Consider the following 26,898-nt stretch of genomic DNA (forward strand, 5'->3'; position numbering starts at 1 on the left):
GTGGTTTGTGGGAGGCAAATTCCCTCATCTTTTGCTTGTCTGGGAATTGTTTAATCTCTCCTTCATATTTAAATGATAATCATGCTGGATACAGTATTCTTGGTTTAAGACCCTTCTCTTTCATTGCGTTAAATATATCATGCCCTTCTCTTCTGGCCTGTAAGGTTTCTGTTGAGAAGTCTGTTGATAGCCTGATGGGTTTTCCTTTGTAGTTGACCTTTTTTCTCCTTTGGCTGCCTTTAATACTCTGTCCTTGTCCTTGATCTTTGTCATTTTAATTATTATATGTGTTGGTGTTGTCTTATTTGGGTCACTTCTGTTGGGAGTTCTGTAGGCTTATGTGGTCTGAGAGACTATTTCCTCCCCTCGTTTGGGGAAGTTTTCAGCAATTATTTCTTCAAAGACACTTTCTATCCGTTTTTCTCTGTCTTCTTCTTCTGGTACCCCTATAAGGCAGATATTGTTCCGTTTGGATTGGTCACATAGTTGTCTTAATATTCTTTCATTCCTGGAAGTCCTTTTATCTCCCTCTGCCTCAGCTTCTCTGTGTTCTTGTTCTCTAATTTCTGTTCCATTAATGGCCTCTTTGACATCATCCATTCTGCTCTTATGTCCTTCCAGAGATTGTTTTATTTTTGTATTCTTCCTCCCAACTTTATCCATTAGCTCTTGCATTTTTCTGTGCAGCTCCATCAGCATGGTTATGACCTTTATTTTGAATTCTTTTTTTCTGAAGATTTGTTTAATCTTATCTCCTCAGGTTCCTTCTTGGGGGTTGTCTGTGTTATTTTTGTGTGAATCAAATTTTTCTGCCTTTTCATGTGGTAGAGGTAGTCGAGGGCAGTAACTGTATGCGTCAGCTGGGAGAACAAAGTCCCTTCTTGCTTGGTGGTCCCTTCCTCTCCTGTGAGAACGGCAACCCCTAGCGACTTGTAGTTGGCATCTGTGCACCAACAAGGCACTGAGTCCAATCCTGATGGCTGTGATGGAGGCTTTGTGCTGTTGCTGTAGGCGGAACTGCTCTCAGGCTGCACCGCTGGTATGGTGGGGCCATGCCGTAGGAGGAATGGACTGGGAGGTTGTTTATCGCCGTGAGGGGCTTCAGAGCGGCGCTGTCGCCCTGAGGTTAGGGCGCCCGGATTTTCCTGGGATTCCCAGCTCCTGAGCTGATTGTGCCAGGACATTTCCATCCAGCTCTGTGGCCTCTGTCCCTTTAAGACTTTCAAAAGGCACTCGCTATTCTTTTGTCCCATGAGAGCTGGCTGTGGGGACCCTCTGGCAGGTTTTGCTTTTCCGTTTCCCTAATATCCAGCACACAACGGGCTGTGTGTCTGTGCTCCAGGTTCAGATGACTAGGGCTGGGTACTTAGCAGTCCTGGGCTCCCTCTCCCTCCCCGCCTCGACTCCTTTTCTTCCTCTGGGGAGCTGGGTTCAGGGCACACTCAGGTCCCGCTGGGCCGGGGCTTGTATCTTACCCCCTTCATGGGGTGCTGAGTTCTTGCAGATGTAAATGTAGCCTGGCTTTTGTGCTGTATCTTCTGGTCTCTCTTTTAGGAATAGCTCTATTTGTTGTATTATCAGAAATATATATGGTTTTGGGAGGAAATTTTTGTTGTGCTACTCAGCCGCCATGGTGGCTCTTCCCTGCTTATTTTTATATTATAATTTTTCTGAGTTTTTAAAGGAGGCAGCATTCAGTTTGCTTTTATAACATGTTGTTTCCTTATAGTTTGCAAAAATATGGCCTTTTTTTATGTTGATATTTCCTGTCTCTGCTCTTCCCCCACACCCCAAACTGTACCTTTTCTTTTCTCTGTCATTTCTGTGCTGCCACGCAGTTTCTCTTCAGTGTGGTGCTCTCTCTTGAAGAGTAGTTTTGGGTGACTGTGTGTCCTAAGCTGCCTCCATCCCGTGGAGCTTCTTAGTTCGAGCCCCTCACCCTCATGCAATGAAGTACCATGTTCAGATCACCTCTTCACTTCCTAGTAAAAACCAAAACACTATGTACTTAGGGCCTCCTTTGTTCCCTTGCCTCTCTCAGCTGCTTTCCTCTCAGATATGATACCATGCAGGACTTTTGAGGGATGATTGTTCTCACACATTTGTATTTTGGTGTTTGTTGACTAGTTGTAAGTGTTGTCTATGTGATTTTAGTTTTGATATATTGTTAGTCTTTCTGTCCATGGAGATTGAGAGACATTAAAAACGTATGCCTTTATCATTATCTTTCCTGGGCATCCACATTATAGATTGTCAGCTTAATATCTTTTTAATAAAATTGATTTTATTTTTGTTTTGTTTTAAAACTATCTCTACAGAGAAAAAGAAATTGGAATGTAGAATACCCATCCTTTCCAGGAGAGAATCCATTGCAGTTCAGAAGAGTAGGTCTCAGGACAGTGGGAACAGCTGCTTCCCTCTCTGAAGCATGGCTCAGGTGTGGAGAAGGATTTCAGGACACTTCTGAGATTCTGGTAAAGTAGTCGTAAAATTGTTTCCTGAATGCCACAGGATAAATCCTAGACTCCTGCTTGTTCAGGCCATTGTAATATTTCTCTGAAATTGTCTTCCTTATTTTCTTTCAGACACTGTAATGATACATTACTTTTTTGCCCTCATTCTTGAATTCCTTAATAATTGTGGCAAGGTAATACTCACTTATTTTTGCCATTCAGAATAATTTTACTTCTTTGTAAATGAAGGATACATACTGGGAATGTTCCTAAACATGAAACTGTTGAGCATCCTACTCTTCACAAGAAGTATATTTATAAAATGTTTAAATTGTGTCAGCTTTTGTCAGTTAGATATTCTGGTTAGTTTTTGTGTATGTGGTAACTCTGAAATAATCAAAAATGGAGGGATATTATTGTAAATTCTAAAGGTTAGGTAACTGGATTCTAGAAATATAGAAGATACATTTATGAGTATATGAAAAGTATGTTTTTTGGAATGCTTATTGGTAAATACAAGTAATGGAAAACAGGAATATGTTAAGGAAGTTGTGGTTTAAGGTTTTGAATATTTTATAAAGTATTACTGGCTTTTAGTCTTGTCACATAAATTGCTATATTATTATTATCTGCTTACAGTCATCAACAGCTGAAAAGAAGACTCTTATAGAAAAGTGCCTTGAATTATCCCCTAAATCCAAGAAAGGTAATGTTTTGTTGATTTCTTGAGAAACATTGTAATGCTATTATATCTTCCTTTGATTTATTTGCTGTCTTATTAAAAAAGTTATTTATATATTTTGGAGAAACTATATTTTCATGGTTAAAAAACATGAAAAGAATGTAAAAATATTTTTTGAGAGCAGTCTGTCACTATCTACCCCAGTTTTCCTGTCTCCCATAGGTAACTACTGAAATTTTGTGTGTGTCCTTCTTGGGTTCACTGTTATCAACAGACCACAGTAGGTTAGCCCAGGCTCAAAATCTGACTTGGGAAATAAAGCTATGAACTGTGGTATAAGGACTATACTACTACTGGCAATGAAGTTCCTACTTGGTGAATTAGTTATGGAAGGCTTTCAGTTATAAACAGTAGGAAATTTCTATTAGAGTATATAAAGAAATGGGTTTGAACCTATCTCCTGCAACAAGAATTCTAGGGGCCAGACCCTTAGTCTGCAGCCTTTATGTGACGTTTGTTCTTCTTGTGATCATGAGGTAGAAGCTGAATTCTTCCAGCCCAATTCTCAAGAAGAGCATAGGCTCTGAGGATTTTCTCCAAGTGAACTTTTATTCTGGGAAATAATTCTCTCCCCAGGACTTCTACCTTTGGCCAGAACCTGTTACATATAGCATCCACCTTCACTAAAATGAATTCAGGGAATTTAAGGATTCTTAAATGTGTAAATAAAATTGGGGTTTTGTTAGTGAGGAAGGTGAGGAGTGGCTATTAGGGAGGTCACTAGCTTTGCTGCCACATCCAATTACCCTGTGGGTGGGTAGGGAAAGTGGGGTCTTGAGACTTCAGGCATCTTGTCTGACCTGTGGTGCCCTAACTATGCCCTGACTATGTGATCTTGGGAGTGAAACTTAAACACCTGAAGCCTCAGATTCTGCATCTGGAAAATGGGTAGAAGAATGTGTGCCTCATTGGGTTATTGTGGGCTTACAAATAAGAAAATGCCTCAGTTCAAAGGCTTACACTTACTAGGTACTTAATTGATGGCAGCAATTGCTATTATGTCTGATTATGGCAAGAGCTGTGTTAGAGTCTACTCAAAGTTCTCAGAGTGGGAAAACTTTCTGTGAATGGGACTACGTAAACCCTTTAAGCTATTTTATTATTTCACCAATATTTAAGGAGGCTCTTTTTATACAAATGAAAAATAAAATTTCCCCAGTGTTGCTCTGGGAGGAGAAAATTCCCTGCTCCAGGCAAGTTTACTGTGAATTTGGTGAGACCAAATAAAGACTAGAGCAAATTGTGGGGCTTAAAAGGAGTCCATACCATATTTATTCTCATGGCAGTAGGCCTCAGTTTCTCCTGGCTCTCCTTCTAGGTTTCCCTCCTCTGCTTCTACTGCCCTCCTCCTCAACTCTCTGCTCCTCCAACTCTGTCCTGTTCCTCACTTCCCCAGTCCTAGCACCAGGAGGAACTCTGTGGGCAGGTCTCTATGGTGACTAACAGTTGCCTGACTAATTACATACCAGAACAGAAGAGAGGAGAGAATGGGTGTTTTCTCTCCACTTCTCCTCTAGGCTGGTAACTCCCATGACTGACCAGTAGCTCTGATGCTTGTAAACATCCTGCTGCCCATAAATATGCAAAGCAGGCTCCTTATGTATACAGTGGGAGATATTAAACCAGCAAGGATCCTAGCCATCATCTCTGTTTTCTCTACACCCAATTTAAAAGAATTCATAAAATGCTGTATTATAAAATAAATTGGCACACATCTTTTTGTAATACCATAATTTTATGGTGGAACTACACAGTTTAACTTTTCTTATTATTAGTGCCAAATGCTGTAATTTCAAAGATCTATTTAATTCCAGTTCCTAAACTGTCATAATATATTGTATGGAGAAAATAGTATTTTCTTTTACACATGTGGCTTATTTCTTTTTTGGGGGATTTTAAGTAAGTGTTGTTAAATTCAACTTGTAGAGAAAAAGAAATATTAAAGAAGCTGCTATCTTGCATTTAATTACCAAAGGATTTTTGGGATGATTTCCCCATGCTAGTACATATCTGGCTCACTCTGCTGTACTTTTGACTCTAAAATGATCAGTATATTCTGAAAGGCTGAAAGAGCTTCTTATTAGTTTATCATTACTTTATTTACAATATAAGCTTCTTAAGGCAAGAAAGTATTGTTAATATTTTAACAAAAGCTTATAAATAGAAACTGATAGAAAAAGGGACTCAAGGCATTTCTCAGAACTGGTTCATTTTCAAAACAGTAGCTTATAAAGGATTTGCTTAAGACAGGCTATAGCTCCACAGGGAAGGGTGTTTCCAGCCCCCAGCAAATCCCGTATGAAACCCATGAAACCAAAATAAGTCAAGTTACCTTCCAGTTTTATTGCTCAGTTTGCTGGAATTCACAAGCTAGGCCCTGCCCTGTCTATCTCCTCAGGCTGCTGCTCACTCTCTGCCCCAATCCCCACACCGTCTATTTTACACCCACTCCTTCTGGGAGAAACTCCATTGGCAGGTCCTTGTTGATTGGCAGATGTCAGACCAGCAATGGTGGGGAGGAGAGAATGGCCCTACCTCTCCACTCCTTGCCCCAGAGGCTGCAGCAGTACACCTATTGATATGTAAATGGACTAAGACCAGGTAGGAGATTCTGCAAATTCTGCAATTTATCCCACAACCCACCCCTCCAGAATTCTCACCTTAAAATCTATGCACCCCCAATCTTCTGCAGTGGCTCCTGTGTGAGAAAACTGGAGTACTGCAACCAGACTAATAACGTACAATAACAACAGAAATAAAGGAAGCAATAAAACCATGACAGTCCTCAAGCTTGAAGATCCAGCTGGGTTCAAAGTCCTTCTCAGATTAAGTCCATAGCTCACCCATTCCACAGGAAGCCAGGAGCTGAACCAGTAGGGAGCTCCGTGAAAGCTCAGTGAGCAGTAGCCGTAGCCAGGAGGCGGGTCCAATCCACAAGGACTGTAGAAGAAAACCTTAAGGGTGTTAAGATACATGTTTTAATGACAACAGCATAGGCAAATCCTGTCCATTAGGTAGGATGCATGCAAGAGAGTGGTCCTGTGATAGGACAGTATAGGTAGGATGCATGCCAAGAGGGTTCCTGTGATGAGACAGTGCAGGTAGGGTGTGTGCCGAGGGTGGTCCTGTGACGGGACAGTGCAGGTAGGGTGCATGCTGAGAGTGGTCCTGTCCCCACCAAGGTGGGTCGCTTAACCCTCCCTCAATCAAACCTTAATACCTGATCATCATCTGTCAAGGGTCCAGGTGGGTTCTGCATGTCCTCCCCCCAGGAAGTCCTGCAGACACATGGGCCAGACATGGGGCTTTGCCTCCAGTTTCCATGTGTTGGACCTCACTGGCTGGAACTGCTGCTCTCCAGATCTAACACAGCTCTAGCAAGACTCTATTGGCCTGTCGATCAAGTTTTTCTTTCATGGCCTTGCCTTTATCAGATCAACCCATATCTAGATCCTGAGACCTTCATCGGGCCCTTTGAAACTCTTCTTTCAGTTGCAGACCATATTTCCTTCCATGCTCTTACTATTTCAACCTCCCCCAGCTCTCTATAGTACAAGTAATTGCACTTACGGGTTCCCCTATGTAGGGGGCAAGAGTAGCCACTAGGAGACCCAAAGAGAGATGGGGTAGGTGTATAGAGCACCAGATTTCTCCTCCCCATGGAGAACAGCTCATCTGGGTCCTGAGGGTCCATATTGTAGGTGATATTTTTCATGCCCAACTTCCATAACACCTGCTGGAGCTCTACATAGTGCATACTGGTGTCTCCACCCTTCCCCAATTCTGGGGAGAGGCCCACTCCTCTAGGAGGCACTTTACCCTATACCCCCACTGGGAATCCTTTGGCAAAATCCCACCATCCACTGGGGTGTTCCCAAGTGTAGCCCCACCCTCCACAGGAGGTTCCCCGGGTGTCTCCTCACCATCCACAGAGGTGTTTTTGGGTGTCTCCCCACCATCTATAGAGGCAGCCTGCCCAGACATAACACTTAAGAAGGCAGATTTTGGGTTCCACCAGATCCTATTGACTCATGCCAGATGTAACTCTGGGGGGAAGGGTGTGCCCTGCCTAGGATGAATCCCCTGTGAAACCTGTTGAAAATGAAAAAAGTCAAGGGAAAGGATAGGTTGGAGAAATTCACCTCCTCGAGCTGCTGCTTGTGCTGTGCCTCACCGCCTGGAACTCTTTCTACTTCTTGCCCACTCCTTCTTGAGAGAAACTCTATTGGCAGGTCCTTGGTGACTGACAGGGATCAGACCAATTATGTACCAGGAATAGAGGGGAGGAGAGAATGGCTGTTATCTGTCCACCCCTTGCCCTGCAGGCTGTGGGAGGCTGCAGCAGTAAACAGGTATTGATAAGTAAATGGACTAAGGCCAGGCAGGAGATTCTGGAAGTTCTGCAATTTACTCCACAAAAATTTATTAACAAAATTTTTAGGATGTGGGAGTAATATTTTTATAAGAGCTGGGAAGCAGAAGTAAGGGAACATACTTTTGCAAAGTGTGCAAAAAAAGGTGTCTCTGTGTTTTTATTTCCTCATTTCTAGGGCACTGAGAGTCAGAGAAGGCTGGGAAGGGGAGGAAAGGGAGGAGATGGGAAGGAGTGAGAGAAGTGAGCAAATGGATGCTGCTAACAGGATCTTGCCAAATTGTCCAGGGGAGAAAGTAGAAGATAAAAACTTGAAATTAAAAGAGGCTGGAATGTTTATAGGTAGTGATTGTATTGTTACTAGTGGAGATGTTACTGTTCTTCCTGGCATTGTGTCTTGAGGGTGATGATGAATGAAGCCCCAAAGAGTTAAGCCAAATGACAGGAATATGGAGCAACCAGCAAAACTTTTTTTTTTTTTTTTTTTTTTTTTTTTTTGAGAGGGCATCTCTCATATTTATTGATCAAATGGTTGTTAACAACAATAAAATTCAGTATAGGGGGGTCAATGCTCAATGTACAATCATTAATCCATCTCAAGCCTAATTCTCGTCAGTCTCCAATCTTCTGAAGCATAACGAACAAGTTCTTACATGGTGAACGAATTCTTACATAGTGAATAAATTCTTACATGGTGAACAGTACAAGGGCATTCATCACAGAAACTTTCGGTTTTGATCACGCATTATGACCTATAAACAATCAGGTCAAATATGAATATTCGTTTGATTTTTGTACTTGATTTATATGTTGATCCCACATTTCTCCCTTTATTATTATTATTATTTTTATTTTTAATAAAATGCTGAAGTGGTAGGTAGATGCAAGATAAAGGTAGAAAACATAGTTTAGTGCTGTAAGAAGGCAAATGTAGATGATCAGATGATCAGGTGTGTGCCTATGGACTAAGTATTAATCCAGGCTAGACAAGGGCAGCAAAACATCCACGGATGCAGAAGATTTCTCTCAAAACAGGGGGGGTGAGGTTCTGAGCCTCACCTCTGTTGATCCCCAAATTCTCACCTGATGGCCCCCCTGCGACTGTGCCTGTCTTAGGTTGTTCCTCCCTTGAGGAATCTTACCCGTCTCTGGCTAACCAGTCATCTTCCGGGGCCATACAGGGAAATGTAAAGTTGGTAAGTGAGAGAGAAGCCATATTGTTTGCAAAGGTTAGCTTTTTACTTCTTTGCAGATTTATGCCCTGTGGCTTCTATGCCCAGCACTTGTCTCGAGGTATCTTTACCACCTGGAGGAATTATGATACTCGGTAAATTCGATATGAGGCACGAATTCTATTTAAAGTTTGTAATTAGGAAGGAAGAAGAAAAGCTATAGATGTAGCATATGAAGGAAACTTGGGAGGATTGATTATTTCTTTGACATATCTTCTTGTATAGTACCTTAAGTATGTATAGGTTTTAAACTACTAACTAATTTGCACACACATATTGACATAATAGGAATACGGTGACATAAACAAAGCAAATCTATAATTACCAGCCATCTCCAGTGAAGCCAAGAAAACCATTTAGGCACCCTAGGCATTTGTGAAAATTTATCTATGATATGATGGATATTTTCCAACTGTACTTGAACCATCAGGCAAATTAAAGCAGCCCATTTCTGGGATCTGTTCACATCCCATATGTTCTTTTAACCATAGATAGTCTATAGTCATGAGATTTTGGGGTGCTACAACTTGCACCCCTCCCAACTCCTGGTTGAGTTCCAACAGACAGATCCGGTCAAATTCGTTGTCTCACTGTATGCACATGCCAGCCTAGACATCTCCCTCCTCCTTCTCATGGCAAGTCCAGGAGATGGTGGGCTGGATGCAGCCATAACCGCAGCATCGTCGGGATCCCTGTGGAGGCTTTTTGATGATCATCCCCCGGCACGAGTCCTCCAGAGAGTGCTGATGCCGGAAGCTCCTCCTCATATCGTATCTTAGTTCATTTTCTGGGTATCCAAGCTAGGCCTTGATCTTCTGCGTAGAAACAAACAGACCCTTTGCCCACACTTTGACATGCCCTCTATACCACTGTGCAGAACTCATTGGAGGTCAGCACACAGTAACTGCTTTTTTTTTTTTTTTTTTTAATTAAGAGAAAGGAATATTATCAGAAAAGAGTACCTCCATAGCTGATCATCTGACACCCTTTAAGTGATCAACATTAAGGATATTTAAAGCATGCGTTGATCTTTGATTTACCAATAGTTTTATCCTGTTAAGGAGTAATCCCCCTTTTCTTTCTTTCTTTCTTTTTTTTTTTTTTTAAATTTTTAATCTACACTTACCTGAAGAATACTATGTTTACTATGCTCTCCCCTATATCAGGTCCCCCCTAACAACCACATTACGGTTACTGTCCATCAGCTTAGCAAAATGTGGTAGAATCACTACTTGTCCTCTCTGTGTTGTGCAGCCCACCCTCCCCTTTCTCCCTCCCCCCCATGCATGCTAATCTTAATACCCCCCTTCTTCTTCCCCCCCCTTATCCCTCCCTGCCCACCCATCCTCCCCAGTTCCTTTCCCTTTGGTACCTGTTAGTCCATTTTTGGGTTCTGTAATTCTGCTGCTGTTTTGTTCCTTCAGTTTTTCCTTTGTTCCTATACTCCTCAGATGAGTGAAATCATTTGGTATTTCTCTTTCTCCGCTTGGCTTATTTCACTGAGCATAATACTCTCCAGCTCCATCCATGTTGCTGCAAATGGTTGGATTTTTCCACTTCTTATGGCTGAGTAGTATTCCATTGTGTATATGTACCACATCTTCTTTATCCATTCATCTACAGATGGACATTTAGGTTGCTTCCAATTCTTGGCTATTGTAAATAGTGCTGCGATAAACATAGGAGTGCATCTGTCTTTCTCAAACTTGATTGCTGCGTTCTTAGGGTAAATTCCTAGGAGTGGAATTCCTGGGTCAAATGGTAGGTCTGTTTTGAGCATTTTGATGCACCTCCATACTGCTTTCCACAATGGTTGAACTAATTTACATTCCCACCAGCAGTGTAGGAGGGTTCCCCTTTCTCCACAGCCTCGCCAACATTTGTTGTTGTTTGTCTTTTGGATGGCAGCTATCCTTACTGGTGTGAGGTGATACCTCATTGTAGTTTTAATTTGCATTTCTCTGATAATTAGCGATGTGGAGCATCTTTTCATGTGTCTCTTGGCCATCTGTATTTCTTTTTTGGAGAACTGTCTGTTCAGTTCCTCTGCCCATTTTTTAATTGGGTTATTTGTTTTTTGTTTGTTGAGGCGTGTGAGCTCTTTATATATTCTGGACGTCAAGCCTTTATCAGATCTGTCATTTTCAAATATATTCTCCCATACTGTAGGGTTCCTTTTTGTTCTATTGATGGTGTCTTTCGCTGTACAGAAGCTTTTCAGCTTAATGTAGTCCCACTTGCTCATTTTTGCTGTTGTTTTCCTTGCCCGGGGAGATATGTTCAAGAAGAGATCACTCATGTTTATGTCTAAGAGGTTTTTGCCTATGTTTTTTTCCAAGAGTTTAATGGTTTCGTGACTTACATTCAGGTCTTTGATCCATTTTGAGTTTACCTTTGTATATGGGGTTAGACAATGGTCCAGTTTCATTCTCCTACATGTAGCTGTCCAGTTTTGCCAGCACCATCTGTTGAAGAGACTGTCATTTTGCCATTGTATGTCCATGGCTCCTTTATCAAATATTAATTGACCATATATGTTTGGGTTAATTTCTGGGGTCTCTAATCTGTTCCACTGGTCTGTGGCTCTGTTCTTGTGCCAGTACCAAATTGTCTTGATTACTATGGCTTTGTAGTAGAGCTTGAAGTTGGGGAGTGAGATCCCCCCTACTTTATTCTTCTTTTTCAGGATTGCTTTGGCTATTCGGGGTCTTTGGTGTTTCCATATGAATTTTTGAATTATTTGTTCCAATTCATTGAAGAATGTTGCTGGTAATTTGAGAGGGATTGCATCAAATTTGTATATTGCTTTTGGCAGGATGGCCATTTTGACGATATTAATTCTTCCTAGCCATGAGCATGGGATGAGTTTCCATTTATTAGTGTCCCCTTTAATTTCTCTTAAGAGTGACTTGTAGTTTTCAGAGTATAAGTCTTTCACTTCCTTGGTTAGGTTTATTCCTAGGTATTTTATTCTTTTTGATGCAATGGTGAATGGAATTGTTTTCCTGATTTCTCTTTCTATTGATTCGTTGTTAGTGTATAGGAAAGCTACAGATTTCTGTGTGTTGATTTTGTATCCTGCAACTTTGCTGTATTCTGATATCAGTTCTAGTAGTTTTGAAGTGGAGTCTTTAGGGTTTTTTATGTACAGTATCATATCATCTGCAAATAGTGACAGTTTAACTTCTTCTTTACCAATCTGGATTCCTTGTATTTCTTTGTTTTGTCTGATTGCCGTGGCTAGGACCTCCAGTACTATGTTAAATAACAGTGGGGAGAGTGGGCATCCCTGTCTGGTTCCCGATCTCAGTGGAAATGCTTTCAGCTTCTCGCTGTTCAGTATAATGCTGGCTGTGGGTTTATCATATATGGCCTTTATTATGTTGAGGTACTTGCCCTCTATTCCCATTTTGCTGAGAGTTTTTATCATGAATGGATGTTGAATTTTGTCAAATGCTTTTTCAGCATCTATGGAGATGATCATGTGGTTTTTGTCTTTCTTTTTGTTGATGTGGTGGATGATGTTGATGGATTTTCGAATGTTGTACCATCCTTGCATCCCTGGGATGAACCCCACTTGGTCATGGTGTATGATCCTTTTGATATACTGTTGAATTCTGTTTGCTAATATTTTATTGAGTATTTTTGCATCTACGTTCATCAGGGATATTGGTCTGTAATTTTCTTTTTTGGTGGGGTCTTTGCCTGGTTTTGGTATTAGGGTGATGTTGGCTTCATAGAATGAGTTTGGGAGTATTCCCTCTTCTTCTATTTTGTGGAACACTTTAAGGAGAATGGGTATTATGTCTTCTCTGTGTGTCTGATAAAATTCCGAGGTAAATCCGTCCGGCCCCGGGGTTTTGTTCTTGGGTAGTTTTTTGATTACTGTTTCAATTTCTTTGCTTGTAATTGGTTTGTTTAACTTTTGTGTTTCTTCCTTGGTCAGTCTTGGGAGGTTGTATTTTTCTAGGAAGTTGTCCATTTCTTCTAGGTTTTCCAGCTTGTTGGCATATAGGTTTTCATAGTAGTCTTTAATAATTCTTTGTATTTCTGTGGAGTCTGTCGTGATTTTTCCATTCTCATTTCTGATTATGTTGATTTGTGTTGACTCTCTTTTTCTCTTAATAAGTTGGGCTAGAGGCTTATCTATTTTGTTTATTTTCTCAAAGAACCAGCTCTTGGTTTCGTTGATTTTTGCTATTGTTTTATTCTTCTCAATTTTGTTTATTTCTTCTCTGATCTTTATTATGTCCCTCCTTCTGCTGACTTTAGGCCTCATTTGTTCTTCTTTTTCCAGTTTTAATAATTGTGATGTTAGACTATTCATTTGGGATTGTTCTTCCTTCTTCAAGTGTGCCTGGATTGCTATATACTTTCCTCTTAAGACTGCTTTCGCTGCATCCCACAGAAGTTGGGGCTTAGTGTTGTTGTTGTCATTTGTTTCTATATATTCCTTGATCTCTATTTTGATTTGTTCATTGATCCATTGATTATTTAGTAGCATGTTGTTAAGCCTCCATGTGTTTGTGAGCCTTTTTGTTTTCTTTGTAGAATTTATTTCTACTTTCATACCTTTGTGGTCTGAAAAATTGGTTGGTAGAATTTCAATATTGTGGAATTTACTGAGGCTCTTTTTGTGAGCTAGTATGTGGTCTATTCTAGAGAATGTTCCATGTGCACTTGAGAAGAATGTATATCCTGTTGCTTTTGGATGTAAAGTTCTATAGATGTCTATTAGGTCCATCTGTTCTAGTGTGTTGTTCAGTGCCTGTGTGTCTTTACTTATTTTCTGCCCGGTGGATCTATCCTTTGGGGTGAGTGGTGTGTTGAAGTCTCCTACAATGAATGCATTGCAGTCTATTTCCCTCTTTAGTTCTGTTAGTATTTGCTTCACATATGCTGGTGCTCCTGTATTGGGTGCATATATATTTAGAATGGTTATATCCTCTTGTTGGACTAAGCCCTTTATCATTATGTAGTGGCCTTCTTTATCTCTTGTTACTTTCTTTGTTTTGAAGTCTATTTTGTCTGATATTAGTACTGCAACCCCTGCTTTCTTCTCACTGTTGTTTGCCTGAAATATGTTTTTCCATCCCTTGACTTTTAGTCTATGCTTATCTTTGGGTTTAAGGTGAGTTTCTTGTAAGCAGCATATAGATGGGTCTTGCTTTTTTATCCATTCTATTACTCTATGTCTTTTGATTGGTGCATTAAGTCCATTTACATTTAGGGTGACTATTGAAAGATATGTACTTATTGCCATTGCAGGCTTTAGATTCGTGGTTACCAAAGGTTCAAGGTTAGCTTCTTTAGTATCTTACTGCCTAACTTAGCTCGCTTATTGAGCTGTTATATACACTGTCTGGAGAGTCTTTTCTTCTCTCCCTTCTTATTCCTCCTCCTCCCTTCTTCATATGTTGTGTGTTTTGTTCTGTGCTCTTTTTAGGGGTGCTCCCATCTAGAGCAGTCCCTGTAGGATGCCCTGTAGAGGTGGTTTGTGGGAAGCAAATTCCCTCAGCTTTTGCTTGTCTGGGAATTGTTTGATCCCACCATCATATTTAAATGATAGTCGTGCTGGATACAGTATCCTTGGTTCAAGGCCCTTCTGTTTCATTGCATTAAGTATATCATGCCATTCTCTTCTGGCCTGTAGGGTTTCTGTTGAGAAGTCTGATGTTAGCCTGATTGGTTTTCCTTTATAGGTGACCTTTTTCTCTCTAGCTGCCTTTAAAACTCTTTCCTTGTCCTTGATCCTTGCCATTTTAATTATTATGTGTCTTGGTGTTGTCCTCCTTGGATCCTTTCTGTTGGGGGTTCTGTATAATTCCATGGTCTGTTCGATTATTTCCTCCCCCAGTTTGGGGAAGTTTTCAGCAATTATTTCTTCAAAGACCCTTTCTATCCCTTTTCCTCTTTCTTCCTCTTCTGGTATCCCTATAATACGAATGTTTTTCCTTTTGTATTGGTCACATATTTCTCTTAGTGTTGTTTCATTCCTGGAGATCCTTTTATCTCTCTCTATGTCAGCTTCTATACGTTCCTGTTCTCTGGCTTCTATTCCTTCAATGGCCTCTTGCATCTTATCCATTCTGCTTATAAATCCTTCCAGGGATTGTTTCACTTCTGTGATCTCTTTCCTGACATCTGTGATCTCCTTCCGGACTTCATCCCACTGCTCTTGCATTTTTCTCTGCATCTCATCCCACTGCTCTTGCATTTTTCTCTGCATCTCATCCCATTGCTCTTGCATTTTTTTCTGCATCTCTGTCAGCATGTTCATGATTTTTATTTTGAATTCTTTTTCAGGAGGACTAGTTAGGTCTGTCTCCTTCTCAGGTGTTGTCTCTGTGATCTTTGTCTGCCTGTAGTTTTGCCTTTTCATGGTGATAGAGATAGTCTGCAGAGCTGGTACAAGTGACCGCTGGAAGAGCTTCCCTTCTTGTTGGTTTGTAGCCTTTTCCTGGGAGAATAGCGACCTCTAGTGGCTTGTGCTGGGCAGCTGTGCGCAGACAGGGCTTCTGCTTCCTGCCCAGTTGCTTTGGGGTTTATCTCCACTGTTGCTGTGGGCTTGGCCTGGCTGGGGCTGTTCCTCCAAAATGGTGGAGCCCCGTTAGAGGGGGAGCAGCCAGGAGACTATTTATCTCCGTAAGGGGCCTCTGTGCTCCCTGCTGCCCAGGGGGTTAGAGTGCCCAGAGATCCCCAGATTCCCTGCTTCTGGTCTAAGTGACCTGTCCTGCCCCTTTAAGATTTCCAAAAAGCACTCTCCAAACCAAAACAACAACAGCAACAATGAGAGAGGGAACAGAAAGGAAAAAAAAAAGAAAAAACACGCGATTTTTTTTTTTTTCCTCAGGTGCCGGTCCCAGGCACCCGCGCACTGGTCCTGCTGCCCTGTCTCCCTAGCACCAGGGTCCCTGTCCTTTCAAGGCTTCCAAAAAGCACCCACCCACCGGTCCCGCAGGGAAGGAACGCTCAATATTCTTTGTCCTCAGGCACTGGTCCCACGCACCCGCTCACCAGTCCTGCCGCCCTGCCTCCCTAGCACCGGGGTCCCTGTCCCTTCAAGGCTTCCAAAAAGCACTTGGCAAAAAGAGAGAAAAAAAAGGGGAAAAACGCGCGATTTCTTCCGTCCTCAGGTGCTGGTCTCAGGCACCCACCCACCGGTCCCACAGGGAAAAATGCGGGATATTCTTTGTCCTCAGGTGCCGGTCCCAGGCACCCGCTCACCAGTCCCGCCGCCCTGCCTCCCTAGCACCGGGGTCCCTGTCCCTTTTAGGCTTCCAAAAAGCACTCGCAGAAAAGAGAAAAAAAAAAGGGGAAAAACGCGCGATTTCCTCTGTCCTCAAGTGCCGGTCTCAGGCACCCGCCCACCGGTCCCGCAGGGAAAAACGGGGGATATTCTTTGTCCTCAGGCGCCGGTCCCAGCCACCCGCTCACCAGTCCCGCCACCGTGCCTCCCTAGCACTGGGGTCCCCGTCCCTTCAAGGCTTCCAAAAAGCGCTTGCCATAAAGAGAAAAAAAAAAAGGGGAAAAACGCGCGACCTCCTCCGTCCTCAGGCACCGGTCTCAGGCACCCGCCCCCAGGTCTCGCAGGGAGAAACGCGGGATATTCTTTGTCCTCCGGCGCTGTTCCCAGGCACCTCCTCACCGGTCCCGCCACCCTGCCTCCCCAGCAACGGGGGCCCGTCCCTCTAAGGCTTCCAAAAAGCGCTCGCCAAAAAAAAAAAACTGCTCCGGTTTCTCTCCACCCGCCGGGAGCCGGGGGGAGGGGCGCTCGGGTCCCGCCGGGCTGGGGCTTGTATCTTACCCCCTTCACAAGGCGCTGGGTTCTTGCAGGTGTGGATGTGGTCTGGATGTTGTCCTGTGTCCTGTGGTCTCTATTTTAGGAAGATTTTTCTTTGTTATATTTTCATAGCTCTATGTGTTTTTGGGAGGAGATTTCCACTGCTCTACTCACGCCGCCATCTTGGCTCCCGCCCCGAGGCTTCTATTCCAGCAAAACTTTTAATGAGTGAAAGAGTGGAAGGAAAAAAATCCCACTAATCAGGAGGGTCTCTAGGGAGGTTGCTGTTAGAGTGGGAGTGTAAGGGTTTATAAGCTTCTTGAAAGGAGTAAGTCTACACAGTCTGCTGGGAGTTGTTGCTGAGATGAGATCGGAAAACTCTGTTTTTCCTCAGGCTGAATTTTCCAGTTGTCCAGGATGTGGCTTCTTGTTTATTGTGAACCCTTAACCCTAGTTCCCTCCTGACTGCAGCTTACGGGGGCCTTGAGCTGTATCTGCTTGTGTCCCACTAACACCTGCCTCAGTAGGGACCAAGGGCAAGCTGCCCCAAGATGTGCCATTATGACATGTAGATTAGTTTGAGCAGAAAACTATCAAGGCCCAAAAGACTTAGAAAGAAACTTTGACCTCTCACCCGCCAGCTGCATAAGAATTAATTTTTACATAAGAGGCTATCACCTTAGATAACTATATTATAATAAACTAAATGTGGTGGCAGGGAGAGATGTGGTTAAGTCTATTAAAATTACCCTCTGTGCCCTTCCTCCCCTTTGTTTCTGTGTGGCCCATCAAACGTGTTTACTAAATATTTACTCTTTTCATATTCCTGTGAATTATTTCCCTTTTCCTTTGGAGTCTCAGACTCCTGCACCCTTCTCCTTGGTTCAGGGTGATAGATTATGTCATTCTTCCTCTTATCTTTGGAACCCTTGTCTGTGGTTTCCATGAACATATGTAATTAAACCTCATTTTTGTCCTCCTGTTAATCTGTCTCATGTTAATTTGGTTCTTAGATCAGCTAGAAGAACCTTGAGTGGTAGAGGAAATTTCTTCCTCCCCAACATCAGTTTCCTTATAAGGCAGACTTTTTTTTATAAAGGTGTATTTACCAAACAAAATGAAAATATGAAATAAAAAGAAAATAGTGTTTAATTTTTTCCTGAAATACCCTGTAAAATATTTTTTTTGAAATCTTTGTTTGTTATTGTAGAGAAAATGGAAATTCATGCCAGGATTCCTTGCCTGGCTTTAATATCGTCCTCTGTACACCTGAAAGAGCCTGCTTGCAGCAAGATGTTAACTGGGGACAGAATGGCTGGTCGGTCACAGGAGTACTGACCCAGGGTGGGGGTGGAGAGGAAACACCTATTCTTTTCTCTCCTCAGTTTCTGATACTAATTGGTCAGGTCCACCCCCAGGGTTCCTCCTGGTGCTAGGGGTGGGGAAGCTGGGAGAACAGAACAGGAAAGAGTGAAGAAGGGAGGCCTAGAGGGAGAACCAGGAGAGAATGGAGGCTGGTGGGGGGAAGCCGTGGAGACCTGGTGTTAGTAGAGGATTAAGCCTGTGCTGGGGAGCAGGAGGGAGCAGTGCCAGAGCCAAGAGAGTGGGCTTCCTTACTGCTTGTACATAGCTGGATAACTGCTGTGAGAATAAATGTGGTATGAACTGCTTTTAACTGCCCATCCCCCGCAACTTGCTCTTGTCTTGGTCTCATCAAATTCATAGTGAACTTGCCTGGAGTGGGGAACCTCCTCCTACTGGAGCAACAGTTACTGAGGTCAGAAGTCTTCTCCTTGAGAGGCATTACTACATTTTTAAATTATTATTTGTTGAATTTTTCTCCCCATTGGGCCATCATTTTCTTAAAGACAGGCCTTTCTCTGTTGCTCATCTTTATATTGTAGATATATTAGTTTGCTAGGGCTGCCATAATATAGTACCACAAACTCAGTGGTTTGAATAACAGAAACGTACCTCACTGTTGTGGAGGCAATAAGTACAAAATGAAGATATGAGCAAGGGTTGATTCCTTCTAGGATCTGCTCCAGGCTTCTTTCCTTGTCTTGCAGCTGGCCATCTTCTGTCTTCTCCATGTGTTTCTTCACATGTTCTTCCTTCCCTGCATGACTATTTCTGTGTCCAAATTTCTCCTTATAAAGTTGTCAAAATGGATTAGGTCCCACCCTAATGACCTCATTGTAACTTGATTACCTCTGTAAAGACCTCATCATCAAAGGTCACATTCTGAGATGGCTGGAGGTTAAAGCTTTAACATTTGCATGAATTTTGGGGAGACACAATTCAGCCCATATAACACTAGTTGATAACATAATTCCTGGCACTCAGGGGGCACCCAGAGATTTTTATTAATATGTGGTAATTAGTCTCATAGTCTGGCTGATGTCCTTCCTTGACTTTCATTGAAATGGGCCTCAATTTCAAGAATACCCTTTTCAGCAAATAAAATGAATTACTGACTGTAACTCCAGGGGGAAATCTTTCTCCCAACCCAGGGCAAATTACCTTTGAAACCAAAATCAGTCAAAGGGAGAAATAAAGTGGGAGATGCTCATTTATTGCCTACAAGCAGTTGTCCACTTCTGCTGACCCATGTCTCTCTCACCAGTGAGCTGCAAAAAGGGCCTCACCAAACCTCTCTGGTTCATATACCCTCACTCTGCCCCCCTACCCTTGTAATCACCTATTGCTATGGAGATGGATTATTTCTCTCCACCCCTTGGAACACCTATTAATATGGAGATGCACTAAGGCCAGGCAAGAGATTCTGGAAATATTACAGTTTAACCCACACTGACTAATACATTTCTGGTAGTGGTTTTTCTTATGTAAGTTTATAATTAAGTGCTTATAATTCATAGGTGTTTGAATTCCATGAATTCATTATATAATCTGAAAATAGTGATAATTTCTTGTCTTAGTCCATCCAGGCTGCTGTAACAAAAATACCATAGACTGGGTGGCTTATAACAGCAGAAATTGATTTCTCAAAGTTTCAGAGTCTGGAAATATGGTGCATTTGGTGTCTGGTGGGGATTCACTTCCTGATTCATATACAGTGCCTTCTTGCTGTGTCCTTACATGGCAGAAGGATCCAGGAATCTCCCTGGGGCTGCTTTTATAGAGCACTAAGCCCATTCATGAGGGCTCCACCCTCATGACCTAATCACCTCCCAGAGGCCCCACCTGTTAATACCATTACATTGGAATTTAGGTTTCAACATGTGAATTTTGGGAAGACACAAATCTGTCACATCCATCTCTCCCTTTTTGATTTACTTTTCCTGGTGCATAATAATGAAAGATTGGTAATGTCTTTTTTATATATATATATATATTTTTTACTTAAGTATTATTAATATACAATCTTATATTGCTTTCAAATGTATATCACAATGGTTCAACAGTCCCTGTGACCAACTTACATTGTGATTGTGAATTATTGTGCCCTTTTATATATACCCTTTCCCCTCTCCCATCCCCACTCCAGTCATTCCCCTTTGGTAACCACCAGTTACTTCTCAAGTGTCTGTGAGTTTACTTTCTGTTTTGTTCCTTCTGTTTTGCTTCATTTTTATATTCCACGAATAAATGAAATCATATGGTATTTGTCTTTCTACACCCGGGTAATGTTTTTTGGTAAGAACTCAGCTTAGCTTTATTAGTTATTTAAGTCAATATGGATTTGTAAGTTATTCTGAATAGTTAATTTTTAATTTTATGTTTTGAAGGATAGACAGCTTTAGTAATTTTAGTTGTTCATGGCACAAAGTAAGTGTTCAGTAAATGTTTATTATTATTTCATGTTTCTGTGCCTTTATAAGTGCTGTTTTTCCAGACATTTTGTCCATCAATCCTCCTTTCTTGATTAACACAAAGTGGAACTGTAAGTCTGGGCAAATAAAGTTTAAAACCTATTTATTGCTTACAAACTGCAGTCTGGCGCCATCTATTTTTCCTGCTCTGGCAGAAGCAATCCAGCACTCCCCCTAATCTTTCAGGTTCAGATAAGCCCTCCTTCGCCCAGGTAATTACCCATTATATGGAGAAGAATGCCTCTCCACCCCTAAGGGATGCCTATTGATGTGCAGATGCACTAAAGCCAGGTGAGATATTCCGGAAATACTACAATTTTACCCACAGGAACATTTGCTTTTTTTGTGCCACCATTATTCCACAGCATTCATCTAATACATTTAATTTTTCTTTCATGGTTAGTGTTGGTTTTCAGACCTTGAATTCCTTGAGCACAGGAGTTTTCTTATTTTTCTTGTTTCTTCAGTGTGTATTGTGTTCAGTATGTATTGAATGAAGCCATTTAACTTCTGAGCCTGTTTCCTCGTCTGTAAAACTTGAATTAAAATATCTAATCTCTTAATCTCATACTATATTTGCGATATAATGAGTCATAAGAAATACGTATTTCCTAAAGATATTGCAGAATCTTAAATGTGAAATGGGTGTCTTGTCATGTTAATGAGAGACTTTTGGACCCTGCCCAAGTGTAGGGGCTGGAGGCTGAAGTAGCCAGTAGCCAGTCATTTAGTCAATTTTGACTATGCATTGAAGCCCTCACAAAAAACCCCTGAGAAGAGCTCTTATCACTCTCTGCTCTCTTGGATCCTGCTTCTGTCAGAGTTTCTATGCTTGGGGAACCAGAACACCTCTGTGTGCCACTGAGCCAGACCTCAAGCTCCACTAAGATAGAAGCTCCTTTATTTTGGACCTTGCCCTATGCATCTCTTCATCTGGCTGTTAACTTGTATCCTTTTTGGTATACTTTATTAAAGTGGTAAATTTAAATGTTTACCTGAGTTCTGTGAGCTGCTCTAGCAAATTAACCAACCCTAAGGGGGAGGTTGTAGGAATCTCCAATCTGTAGCCAGTAGGTTAGAAGCACAGGGATCTGCCTGGGGCTTGTGACCAGAGTGTGGAATGGGTGGTGGAGGGTAGTCTTGTAGGATGGAGCCCTTAACTTGGGGAATCTGGTGGTATCCCCAGGCAAATAGTATCAGAATTGAGTTGTGTTCTTGGACACCCTGCTGGTAAAGTTCGAGAATTGCTTGGTGTTGTGTGTGGGGAAAGACCCCCCTCCCCCCACACACATTGAAATTGGGTTCAGGAACCTGAAAGGAGTTAAGCATATCCATCATAATATTGAAATGGCTTAAAGGTTTTTTTAGTTTTACTGTAATTCAATTATTAATAGGACTAGAAAAATTCAATTTCATTAGGTATATACTCCTATTTTGATCAATATCAGAGAACTTTCCTGTTGACTTCCAGTTCCACCAAGATGGAGTAGCTTCATTCCTTTTAGGTTTCCTATCTATCAGAATGGCTAAAATAAAATAGTGACAACAACAAATGCTTTCAATGATATGGAGAGACTGTGCCAGTTACATATTGTTTGTGGCACTGTAAAGTGATACAACCACTCTAGAAAACAGTTTGGCATTTTCTTTGAAGACTAACAATGCAGTTACCACACAACCCAGCACTCACACTCTTATAGACATTTAATCCAGAGGATGAAAATTACATTCACATAAAATCCTGTACACAATGTTTATAGCAGCCTTATTTGTAATAGCCCCAACCTGGAATAACACCGATATCCCTTTGTGCGTGAATGATTAAACTGTGCTACAACCATATCATAGACTACTTTTAAGTAATGAACAGAAAGTAATGATATACACAACTTGAATGAATGTCCAGGAATTATGCTGAGTGAAAAAAGCCAATCCTAAAAGGATACATAGTATGATTCTGTTTGTATGTCATTCTTGAGACAACAAACTTATAGAAGTGCAAAACTGATCAGTGGTTGCCAGGGATTAGGAATTAGTGTCAGGAGGAGAGGAGACTATGATGTGGCTTCATAAAGGTAATATATCTTCATGGTGATGGAATTGTTCTGTATCTTGAAGGATTGAATATCAGCATTCTGGTTGTGGTGATGTACTATAGTTTGCAAATTGTTACCATTGGAGAACTGGGTGAAGCATAGAAGGCCTCTTTCTATTATTTCTTAAAACTGTATGTGAATATATTATCTCTAAATAAATTTAATTAAATAAAAACAGTTTGCTGTTAAGTATTTTAAGCACACAGTTGCTACCAGAGCTCTTAGAATGGCAGAGGAGGCACACAGAAGCATTCCTGTATAAGTATTGCTTTTGTGGTATGTTTTATGTTCCTTTTTTTCCTTTGTTTTCATCAAATATTCCAGGAAGTTATAGCTGTATAATTATTTCAAGGCTATTTTTTTGAGTCTTCATTTGTACTCCTGTCATTTTCCTTGTCTTTATAACTTACCTCAATCAGTTCTACTTATTTTTCTTCTAATTTGGGTTTAATTCCAAGAATTTTACCCAGGCTGCATCTAGAACTTTAGGCAGGAATATTTGACATAAGATATTGCTTCCACTATCATAAGAATTCTGTGGGTGCTTGTGACTTTGGCTAAATAACTTTCATAAAATCTCATTTTGAAGAATAACTGTATCAGTTGATCATGTTTATAAATTTTCTTTTTCTTTAACAGAAGCTATCACATCTAAGAGTACCAGTGGTCTTACAGATATAACTTGGAGTTCCAGTGGAAGTGATCTGTCAGATGAAGACAAAACAATTTTGAAATCACAGAGAGATGATGAACATGGTTCTAAAATAGACAGGTTTTGTGACAGGAATACTTCATGTCCAGAAGATGGGGCCAGTGAAGGTAAATTGATCATTTTGTAAGAAATTGGTTTCTGTTATATATTAGGCTCAATATTGGAAAAAACTTATATTCCTTTTCTAATACTTACCATTGATGATGATCTTACTGAGTCTCAGCCTTTATGATAAGCCTTTTAGAAACATTTTCTCTTTTAGTATTTCTGACAACATTAAGAGATAGGTATTGACAGTATTATTTTTTTGGTTAACAACTTAAGCTTGAACGTGTTATAATTGGTTGATAACTCACTTTGGGTCTCTTTGACAACAAAACCACCTCTCTCAACTACACATATTGATGTATCTGTACTGCCTCCTTGCTAACCTGGGAATACTGTGACAGTGTGTGGTAGAAGTGTAACTTACTAACAAGTTTCTGTTTTGATGGTATTTTTTTTTATTGTGTTTTTGACAGTTTAAAATAGGATTTATCTAGGCTACCAGAAGAAACTCTTGGTTACTATAGAGGAGGGGTGTGTGGGAATGGATTTCACAGGTGAAGGAGATTAAGAGGTACAAATGTTATGGGGATGTAATGTCCACCGTAGGGAATATAGTCAGTAATATTATTACTTTGTATAGTGACAGATGGTGACTACACTTACCATGGTGACTACTCCTATGATGATGTGTCACAGCCAAAACCAGGAAGACCTTTCATTGGATCACAGTGATTTTATGAAGCAGCAAGACAATTACTGTTAGACTAAAATTTGCATTTCATAGATGAATGAATGAACAAATGTTACAGGAATTGATAGGATACTGCTGCAGTGTCAGGAGCGCAGAGGGCACTTGTGCTCCACCTTGGGCACCTGTGGCTTCCTGCTGTGATGCTCAGCAGCCTGGAGAATTATGTGTTCCCTTGCCTGGCTTCCATGAGTAAATGTGATGTTAGATGTGGGAAATAAATACCATTACATATTGTTTCTCTCAGACTGCTCTGAACTCCAGTTTTTTGTAATCATGCGGTGGAACATGTAATCTGTAACAGCAGTTTCAGATTAAAGATGACTTATTTGTTTACTTTATCCCATACTTGAAAACTTAACTTTGAAGTTTTCCTTTCTTTGTTTGTATATGGTTTTTATTTTGAATTCCCTTCAGATATTAAAGCCAATAAGTTGTTTTATTTAATTGAAGTATAGATGATACACAATATTATTGGTTTCAGGTGCACAATTTAGTAATTCAGCAGTTATCTACATTATTAAATGTTCACCCCAATCAGTGTAGTTACTGTGTCAACATAAAAAGATATTGCAATATTACTGACTGTGATTATTACTATAGTATATTATTATTATATATTATAATTATTATTGACTATGCTATACTTTCGTCCTGGTGGCTAGTATATAATTGCAGTTTTGTGCCTCTTTATCCTCTTCACCTGTTTTACACCTCTCCTCCCATGGCATCTACCAGCCTCTTTTCTGTGTCTGTGAATCTGTTTCTGTTTTGTTTATTAGATTCTAGAAATAAGTGAAATCATACGGTTTTTATCTTTCTCTGCCTGGCTTAATTTCATTTAGCATGAAGCCAGGAAGTCTCTTTTATTTTTAACATTACTTCTATCTGTAAGTAAGATTGTTGCTGTCAGACCTCTGAAGTAGGGCCAAGAACACTGACTAGCCCTCTGAGTTGCTGAGGAGCTATGAGGGGGTACTGGGCACTGTACAGTAGGAAAGGTTTATATTATATGCCATACCTCAAGAAATTAATTTATTCTTAATAACTTCTTTTATTTCTTTAGGTACCGCACATTACAGTCTGCATTTTTGGTTGTCTAATATATGAGAATAATTTAACTTTGAAATTAAAATTTTACAGAAGTAACATCTAGATAATAATGATTACAAAGTAGAGTAAAACTTAAATTTAGTTTTTTTATAAAATTAATGATTAAAAAAGATTAAATAAGCTATGGGTCAACTATGCAATGGAATACTAGATTGTAGAAAAGAATGAGGCTGCTCCCTGTTTACTGATGTGGGAAAACCTCTCAATTAATTAAAAAAAAAATTAAGGGGTATCAGAATGAAAAAATCACCCAGCATATTTTATATTCTTGAACATGCTGAAGAAACTCTAGAAGGATACAAAAACAATTATAAAAGTAGTTATCTGATAATTGGGTGGTGGTAAGGGTTGGGAGATAGGATGACAAGAAAAGAGCAGAATAACACTATTCGCTGTCTTTTAATATGTTTAAAAAATTATTGTGCAACATGGATCTTTTTTAACTACTGAGAATAAAATAATGGATTTGAAAATATTAAGGATATGTAAAATTGTTAAAAATTGCATTTTTTAGATGAACTACAGTTGATTGACTGGGAGATTGACAGTGACAGCAAAGATACTAATGAATGCAGGGAATTTGAAGGCAGTGAGAGTGCTGTGGAAATATCAGACTGTGTTTCAGCTGCGAGCAGTCATTCTTTGACAAGTGAAGAGAGGCTATCTGAGCTTCCTAAGGTGAGACCCATTTGCTTCAAAATTTTTCATTGTGTTTATGGCATCTGTTAATCATAGCCTTTTATTGTTTTGTTTTTAACTCCTTCCTTGGAGATAACCACTCTTGACTCTTAGTGGATTCTTTTTTTACCTCCTCATCTCTAAATACCATGCTTGTTGTGTACCTCCAAATAGAGATAGCACTGAGTCCTCTTCTCCTTGCCCACTCCCCACCACCTGCTCATTGACCTTTCTCATCCTTTCTTTCTCCCAGGACAGGTATATCATAGTTTGGTTAGATTTGTATTCAGCATTACATAATTGACAAGAAATAATACTCATAACCAAGGCAAATATTAATTATTATTTTTCCTGCACATTTTGTTTACCTTGAAGTTAATTATTTGGGGTTTTTGTTTGCCTAATTTTATTTATCATTAATGAAATATTTATTTTTCACCATTGTTTAGCGCTTCTGTTAGGATTTTCAGACATAACAGGCAGATAAGGTTTTGGAAGATAAGGTTTTGAGTCTTGGTGTGGCAGGAGATGCATTTATCACACTTTGCTATGGGTTTGAAAATTTATATAGAGTTTTTGGTTGGAAATAATTTTTCTTCAGAATTTTGAAGGCATTGCGTGTCTTCCAGTCAACCAGAATTGCTGTCAGAAAGCTTGAAGCTACGTTAATTCTTGCTCTTTTAGTATTTTTTTTAAGTAGTTTGATTATGATATGTCAAGGTATGATTTTTTGGTAGGAGTTTATCAAGCTTCTTGGATCTGTGGTATGTCAGGGGTCCCCTAGCTGAGTGGTAGGTTCAGTAATTTGCTAGGAAGACAATGAGAACTTAGCATTCAGTCAAAATCATGGCTTTGATTTATGACACTGAAAAGATGCGAGGCAAAATCAGCTAGAGTCCTTTTCCAGAGGAGTTACACAGGTCATGCTCCAGCAATGAGTTTTGACATCATTTATAAAGTGTTGTCTGCCAGGGGATCTCATGCCCAAGGTTTTTAATTGGGGGTTGGTAATGTAGACACTCTTCTGCCTAAGTACCAGACTTTCAGATTTCAAGAAGGAAAATATGTACTAAGCATAAACCACTAGT

The 26,898-nt window shown here is 40.5% G+C and overlaps 1 protein-coding gene across 7 annotated transcripts in view; it reads left to right on the plus strand.

The window, feature by feature from the left end:
* SPIDR (scaffold protein involved in DNA repair) overlaps positions 1-26,898 on the plus strand; it is a 462,021-nt gene that overhangs the window by 15,308 nt on the left and 419,815 nt on the right. For 5 of the 7 annotated variants that reach the window (XM_036993683.2, XM_073229487.1, XM_073229486.1 and 2 more), the window contains 4 exons: positions 2,319-2,474; positions 3,093-3,159; positions 23,151-23,330; positions 25,647-25,810. In XM_036993683.2, coding sequence (XP_036849578.2) covers positions 2,319-2,474; positions 3,093-3,159; positions 23,151-23,330; positions 25,647-25,810 — 567 coding nt within the window. Of the gene's footprint in view, positions 1-2,318; positions 2,475-2,585; positions 2,648-3,092; positions 3,160-23,150; positions 23,331-25,646; positions 25,811-26,898 lie in introns of all 7 variants that reach the window. The other 2 variants (XM_036993687.2, XM_036993686.2) reach the window with 1 other exon arrangement.

The sequence above is a fragment of the Manis javanica genome, chromosome 2 (genome assembly GCF_040802235.1).
Source record: "Manis javanica isolate MJ-LG chromosome 2, MJ_LKY, whole genome shotgun sequence".
NCBI classification, from domain to species: domain Eukaryota; kingdom Metazoa; phylum Chordata; class Mammalia; order Pholidota; family Manidae; genus Manis; species Manis javanica.